Source organism: Rhinatrema bivittatum, chromosome 6 (genome assembly GCF_901001135.1).
Source record: "Rhinatrema bivittatum chromosome 6, aRhiBiv1.1, whole genome shotgun sequence".
In the NCBI taxonomy this organism is placed as follows: Eukaryota; Metazoa; Chordata; class Amphibia; order Gymnophiona; family Rhinatrematidae; genus Rhinatrema; species Rhinatrema bivittatum.
Window position 1 is genome coordinate 203,088,987 of NC_042620.1, and position 8,372 is coordinate 203,097,358.

At 40.9% G+C, this 8,372-nt stretch overlaps 1 protein-coding gene across 2 annotated transcripts in view; it reads right to left on the reverse strand.

Annotated features, from left to right (window-relative positions):
- Positions 1-7,991, reverse strand: part of RAMP1 (receptor activity modifying protein 1) — a 187,550-nt gene extending 179,559 nt beyond the window's left edge. For both annotated transcript variants that reach the window (XM_029606420.1, XM_029606421.1), the window contains exon 1: positions 7,397-7,991. In XM_029606420.1, the coding sequence (XP_029462280.1) occupies positions 7,397-7,448 (52 nt within the window). In that variant the 5' untranslated portion in view covers positions 7,449-7,991. The remainder of the gene's footprint in view (positions 1-7,396) is intronic.
- Positions 7,992-8,372: the final 381 nt, after the last annotated feature.

An 8,372-nucleotide genomic window follows, 5' to 3' on the forward strand; every position in this document is an offset into this window, starting at 1 on the left:
CAAAGATAAATTAAAAATGTGTAGTCTCTTTATTATGTCTGCAGATGAGCTGAGCTGAAACAGTTATTGCTGCTTGCAGATATAATAAAAACGCAAGGTCTAAATCTAAAGCAAAATATAGCAAAAGTGAAACTAGACACATAGCTTATGCATAGCCTGAAAAATAAAAAACCAGTATAATGGTCTTGCTGCTTTTAATTTGTGTTAGAATGCTCCCGTTATTCTCTGAATTCACTGGTAATAAAGCTGATCCATATTATGCTGCTATCTTAGATCCTTTCTGGATTTTCTCAGGGCAGCAAGGGAGGCTTAGCAGTTCTACTCCAATGAGTGAGAAGGGTGTGGGTGGGGGAGATAGGCAGCAAGTATGAGTGAGGGGTGGGAGAAGGGAGAGTGATTGAGAGGTTAGGGAGGCAAAAGTGAAAGGATCTGAAGGGTTGCAGCAGGAGGGAATGAGATGCAGGTGGACATGAGGAGTATTTGGAGGGGATGTGGAAGGGAGGAAGTATGAGGACATTAGAGGGAATATGGGGGCTTATTGAGTGAGGAGATTGCCTAGTTTCAGTAGACTGAACTTTCAGCCAGCTGCCTCTAAGATATATGAAAGACTTGTGCTCTATAAATTATACACCGTTGCTGAGGAAGATTGACCAAGACCTCATTACTTGGGATTGCCTCTCCCTTTCCTGGTTGGGTAAGATCGCTATGATCAAGATGAATATCTTACCTAGGTTCTTATTTCAAACTCTCCCCATTCTAATATCTGCTACCCTTCTAAAATCATGGCAAAAGAAACTTCTTAGATTTATTTGGAAGCGGCGACCCCCCCCCCCCCCCCCCCCCACCCCCAGGGTGGCCCGCTCAATTCTACATCAGTCTAAACTAAATGAAGGTCAAGGTGTTCCTAACCTGGTATGGTATTACGCTGCAGCCCAGCTACGACCCATTGTGGAATGGCACAATTTGTAGTCGTCAAGCAATGGGTGCAGATAGAGCAGTATGGGTGCCTGACGTGCCTTTACCCGTCGCTCTTTGGCAACCTCACCACACGTGGTGACACCTGACAGAATGGGCCCCTATCACCCAACATACCTTAACTGTTTGGTGTACTTGGAAAAATAAGCTGGTGGCGAACTCCCATTATTTTCAGTCCTCATACCTATTCTATAACTCCCACTTCACCCCTTGCTTGACCGCCGGCGCATTCAAAATTGGAAAGCTAAGGGAATCACTCCAGTATTTTGCCATTCAATGTGTTACAGAGCAAATACGGTCTTCCCCCGTCTGAATTTCTCCATTACATGCAACTTAGACATTTTATTTTGGACATTCAGGGGAGATCCTTTCATTCCAGTGAGAGATCCATGTTTGAAGGTTATTGAGTGCATGCTAATCTAATGAAGGGGATGATCTCTAAATTGTATGTGATATTGAATGTTATTTTCTGGGGAACAGACCCGCTCAAATATGAAACTGGGAACAAGATCTAGGCTACTCCCTCCCTGATGAGGACTGGCTTCTTACTTTTCAGTCGAATAAGTCATCTTCTATCTCTTCAGCCTTTACAGAAAACAGTTACAAGCTACTATACAGATGGTATTATACTTTGACTAGATTATATAGATTTAGCTCCCAGATAAGTGACCTGTGCTGGCGGGGCTTCTTGTGCCAGAGGTGGACCCTTGGGCCGAGGTGGGGTTGATGCAACCTGTAGGTAGGGACCTATGGGTCCCCACCATCAGTAGGCGAAGTGGGCTGATGAACGGAGGCCAGCTGGCGCTTCACCAATACTAGCCCTCATTCCCCGTGGGTTGAGCCTTGGGTGCCGGGGCTGGCTGGAATTAGGCGGGCATCCATATGTCATCGTCGATGGGGGTGATCGAGGTCAGCCTAGAGACAGCAGTAGAGAGTTGATACAGTCTAGTACTGGATGAGGTAGTGTCCCGGAGACCCGAGCGCCAAAGGAACAAAGTCAGACAGGGGGTGCCCGAGCAAGAGTACGCCAAAGCCTGAATTAGCCAAGTCCAGGACATAGGCTGAAGAGGCGTCGAATAACAAGCTTGAGTCGAGGCTGGTGGTAATCTGGAAGTAGTGGCAAGCAAGGCTGAAGTCAGATCAAGGAGATTGTGACAGCATGCTCCAAACATTGGTATATAAAAGTTTTATAAATAAATAAATAGTCAAACATAGTCAGGTGAAGCAGAGGTCTGAGCTTGGAGAGAGGCACGAAGTAGTCAGGCAATGCAGAGGTCTGGGTCTGGAGAGCGGAAATGGAGTAGTCAGGCAATGCAGAGGTCCGGAGTGAGGCAACGGAGTAGTCAGGCAATGCAGAGGTCCGGGTCTGGAGAGAGTCAACGACGTGGTCAGACAAAGCAGAGGTCCGGGCTTGGAGAGAGTCAACGACATGGTCAGGCAAAAAAGACGACCGGGCTTGGAGAGAGTCAACGATGTGGTCAGGCAAAGCAGAGTCAAAGTCCGTGTAAGCAATCTGAGGAAGGGTTGAAGAGCAGGAATGCAGGAACGAAGGAACCAGGAACAGGGATCAATGAGGAACAGGAACACAGAAAAAAGAAGAATTTCTCAGGAGGCAACGAGTACTTGACCAGCGAGGAGACTTGTTGCAAAGGCAAAGCTAGGGAGCGGAGCCTGGGCTTAAATACCAGAACTCCGTTGACATCATCATCCGGGGCCATGGCTCGGTTCCCGCCTCGGGCCCTACTTAAGGTTCAGGGAGGGGCGCGGCACTGAGTAGCAGCGTCTCTCCGCAGGCAATGCGGAGAGGCCCAGCGTGGAGCAGTATACATGGTAGCTGGACTGGAGACACCAGGGTCTGTAGCAGAGCCGGAGGCACCAGGTGTGGCCCGAGGATGGAGCCGGCAACCTACCACCGCCAGAGACGAGGGACCAGGTGTTGGAGTTACTGAAGAGAGGTGATGGGGCCGTGCTGCGGGTCTGCCGCGGATGCCATGCGTAACAGGACTGTTCCTCCCAAGGTACATTTGGTGGGATTGCCTCAAAATACGAATATTATGGCAGCAGGCAGAAGGAACTATATCTCAAATCTTGCAGAAAATGATTAAATTATTGAAGGAACTGGCACTTTTCAGGCTTCCAGCAGCACTGGAAGCCGTCACCATCCAAGCATTTATTCAACAGTTTTGAATTGCCACCAGATTCAAGGTAGTGTATTCTTGGAAGCACAGATCTGTACCATCGATACAGCGAATGCTCCTACGATTGGATAAAATGTGCACTATGAGCCCTATCGAAATTAAAACAATTTCAGGTAATAAGAAAAATAATAACCTCTAGTATGATGATAAGCTGAAAAAAAAATAAGTATTATGCAAGCTTGAAAATAAATGAAGAAAATCTTCACCCTCACAGATGTTAGGTAGCTACAGAGCATTATTTTGTAAGCATAGATTTTTGATCAATAAAGCCAAAAAACATACTACTCTAATAAAATTCACAATATTAGGTTCAATCCAAAATTCTTATTCACTACAGTTAAACATTTAACTAAAGCCTTGCTCAATCTTTATCCACCACAAATACTTTATTCTTACCCTCCAATTGTGATAACTTTGCAGAGTTCTTTAGAAATAAAATTTTGAATCTAATCAACTATTTTTATTCAATTGACAATGTTACAATCCCATCCCACATCTATGGTAACACAACATGGATGCAGTTTGAGTCAATCTCTGAATTAGAAACCTATCAAATCATTACCAAAATGAACTCATCTAATTGTCCACTAGATCCTATCCCTAAAAGCTTCTTGAAAAGCATTGCTGAAAACATTGCCCCCATTATAGCTAAACTAGTTAACCTTTCATTACAAGGAGTGCTTCTGAACTCCTTGAAATGTACCTCCATTAAACCTATACATAAAGCAAACTGCTTGAATCCTACAAACCTATATTATTTTCCTTATCTTTCATATTGAAAGCTATTGAGAAAGTTATACATTTCCAATTATCAGATCACTTAGAAGATAATAACATCCTTTATCCAAATCAATTTGGATTCCGAAAAAATCATAGTACAGAAACCTTACTGACGGACATTATCTGGCATGGTTTTGATATTGGGAAGTCTTATATTCTGGTTCTATTAGACATCCACAGCTTTTGATATGGTTGACCACAAGATCCTACTCAATAGATTAATTGAAATTGGGATAAATGGATCCACACTTAATTGGTTTAATTCCTTTCTTAACGAAATAACCTACAAGGTAAATATAGATAACCATTCTTCTGCATGTAAACCCATGAAAACAGGCATATTACAGGGTTCTGCCCTCTTGCCTACCCTTTTTAATATATAGCTTCCACTGTGCTAAGTGGTATCTGGACTTGGATTAAATTTTCAGATCTATGGCGTTGATGTACAGTTTTTCATTCCTGTGGATGGCTCCTTTGATTACACATTCAAACTACTCAATATATACATGACAGCTATTCAGAAACTCCAAGTTCATATTAAATTGGTCTTAAATTTAAAAAAGATGTAAATGATTTATTTAAGTAAAAAAACAGCAATCAACTTTCTGTGTTTGAATTTGGACCCAGCAAAATTTCTATGGCAAATCCTGTCCATAACCTAGGGATAATACTCAATAATAGACTCTCCATGACCACACACATTCATACTATAATAAAATCCAGATACAATAAACTATATATGCTCAGACGCTTAAAACATGTATTAGAGCTAGAAGATTTCTGATCAGTTTTATAAACTCTCATTTTATTCTAATATCAACTAATGCAATTCCCTCTACCTTGGTCTGCCTGTAAGTACACTTAGATCTTTATAAATGCTACAAAACACAGCTGCAGGCTCCCTGACTGGTAGCAGAAAATTTGATCACATAACTCCAACACTAATATCATTATACTGGTTATCCGTAAATTTTGCATTCAGCAAAACATTTTAACCCTAATTCACAATGTCATCCACAACAAAGACTCAGACTGGATAGAAGCTACCTTGCACCTTCATGTTCCACAGAGAGTACTCAGAAACATAGAAACATAGAAATGACGGCAGAAGAAGACCAAATGGCCCATCTAGTCTGCCCAGCAAGAAGCGATTAGTGAATATACCCTCACTCTGGAGTGCTCATATATGCGCAGTCTGTGAGTGAGCAATCTCAGTAGCAGGCCCCAGATTATGGAATACTATGCCAGAAGCCTTACAGCTGTCTACAGACATTAAGGTTTCTAAAAAGGACCTACAGCCTGGTTGTTTAAATTAGCCTACAAAGTACAATAATCTGAGGTCATACTCTATGAGAATCGCTGTTATCATTCTTCAGGCTTGCATACAGAACTCCAACACCTGAAATCCTTTTCTCCATTCTGCTGCTGCCTACTGCATCACATGGGTGCAGAGGTTTTAATGCATTTATGCACATAAATCCACTTTGAAAATTTGCAGGTTTACATGAAACCCCCCACAGCATACATTCATAAAGTTAAACTTGCTCAAGAGCAGGTGTAACCTTGTGCTTGCAGATTTACATGCAAACTTTAGAAAATTGAAAGTATGCACCCAAATCCTGAGCCTGCCCCAATTCCATCCCTCCCCCCAGATTGCCTATTTAGTATGTGCATCCAGTTATGTGTGAAAATGTGTTCCATGTACTTATTAGTGTTGGAGTTATGTGCTGTTTTCAAAGAGCCACATATATGCATAAAACTGTGTTTTATGTGCTCAAGTACCTTTTTAAAATTACTCCCAAAGTGACTTGCCCCTTGACTTACACATTAACAGAGCTAGGACTGGAACACATGACTTTCAAGAGCTCTCATGCCTCACTGGTTTCTGCTTTAACTGTTTAGATCATACCGCCAGACCTCTTAATTTACCATTTATTGGAAGGTGACATTTTTATAGATAAATAGTCACCCCTCTAACCACATTATTTATTTCTATTGACTTCAATGATCTTACCCTCTTAGATATAAGGAAATTGCAATCTCACTCTCAAGATTAAATGGTATATCCAGTCCTCCCTTAATGACCAGGGCTTGGAGCAGGCTGTTATCTTACATTGCTCCTTTACTATGCCCATCCTTCACACTGATTTCTCGTGTCCATTGTTCATTACTATAAAAATCAGCAACAGCTAAATAAACCAAGCAAAGGAGATGTTTATGGGTCTGCACCTATCCACACCTCCCCTCAAATCTGTTTCAGTTTAAAGTGGCTCAATTTAATTCATTGTTTAAAAGTCATGTTCAGAGAAAGATATGAGATAGATATAGCTTCCCATCATTCCTATACAATATCAGATAGCTTGCATCTGGGGCACTTCTGCTTGCTCTATCAAACAAAGCAGCACCAGAAATGTACTAACAACAAGAATTACAGTGAGGCAGCGTGGTTTCTAGTCATAATGACAGATCCTGCTTAAGTAACATCCATGTTTGTGTTTGCCTTCTTTTACCTAGTTACTGGGCTATAGACTAAAAGAAGTCCCAGTCTGAAAGTAGCACAGTATTTCCATACAGCATGCGTTTTAGTTCAGATGCTGTATCAAATGCTTTGGGGAATAAAAAGCATCTCTCATATGATTGGTCACTGTGTTAAGATGGGATCTCCTAATTGCCTGTGTATGTATTTGTTTGGTGACATCAGTGTACATCAATTCAAGGTCCTGGATAAAATCTTGCATTTACATATTCAGTTACTACCGTATAAGGTGATAATAGAATTAAGTGCTTGAGATGTCATGAAAACTAGCTGTCTCATTTTTCCAGTAAAATAAGATAACATATTCTGAGTTCTGGTTTTCGTTTTTGTTTCTGTGTGTGAAAGTAAACATTTTCAGCAATAAAATAAGCTGGATGTCACAGTAAAACCTCACACTGGCAATCTGAAGACTTATTCTTACACAGTGAATTCTAGAACAGATGGACATATTACAAGGAGCAAACAAGCAGAAAAAATATTTGCATACCACTTAAACATAAGGAGCAGAGTTCATCACAAGTACATGTATATTATATGATACTGAGTAGATTATTTCCCAATGTCTGCTTTTATTTTAGCAATCTATTTAACAAATGAGTCTGTGACCATGAGGGTGTCTGCGTTCACCTGCTGCTTAATAATCTCTCACATGATCCCTTTTTTTACAGTAAGCCTAGAATGTAACAACTAAAAAGTCTCATCCTCAAAAGTAATTCTACAGTATTTGTTCCGGTAGTTGTATTCTATAATAGCAAAGTACATCCGTATCCAAGTGTGTTGACTCTCAACCTATTTAATAAAAAAAAAGTGATTATCTCAGCTCTTGATTAATTTGCAATGAACATAAACAATTTCTCTTCTCCTCCAGTCAAATTATCCATTTCCTAGCTAAATTGTTGCAACTTACCCAGAACAAACCACAGGAAATGCCGAGGTACGGTAGCTGATTCCAAAGCCATGATTTGCAGCGCTATATCCAAAAGGTTTTGGTCAATTTTGCTTTATCCCAACCACACAATCCTATTTAAAAAAACAAACAAACAAACAAAAAAAAAGCCCTCAAAAAGAAAAAAAAGAAAAAAAGCCCTCAAAAAGAAAAAAAAAAAATAAGCTGGAACTATCAGCAACCTTTTGTGAGTCTAATGAAGAAGAAACTGCTATTAATCTTCCTACCGGAGTCTGTTTCCCCTCTGTGCTTCAGATTGACAGGCTAGAGCTCAGGTCACTTTTACAGCAGCAGGAAACAAATGATGTTGTCCTCTTTCCACTCCTAGTGGGCTCCTTGCACCCAGCTCGGACACTCCTTAATGAGCAGATTTGAAAGGGTTTATGTCCCCTTATTGGCTGTAGTTTTCATTTTTATCTTTGCTTGAGTAAACTTGTCCATGCAGTATCTTGGATTATCGGGTTAAACGCTGCTGCTGCCTACAGAAACAGGGACGCAGACACTTTAAGGCAACGAGAGAAGAGGAGGAGGCAGCAGTCAGTTGCAGTTTGTTAGAGTTTTCTCTGGTTGGCTTGGACTGTTTAGAGCTGCTCATAATCTCAGTGGGCGGATCTAAATTTAGAAAACCTGAGGTTTTAAAAATAGCTTCAACCAGGAGCTGTCAGACGCATCAGTGCGTGATTATGAATTTCAAAAACTATTCCACTTAAAGCACACATACAATTTGTCTGAGGTATGGAGACAGAGCTGGGGAAATTTAAAAATCCTCTCCATTCTGTGTAAACTGACCATAAAATGTGCTGTGACTTTCAATAAAGATACCATATTCTCTTTTGCTTTCACTGAATTTTCATCGTTAGGGTTACATCTCAAATTCAAGATGTAGTACAATAAATACTGTGAGAAAAACGATGAAAAAAGGTCAGTCAAGAAAATG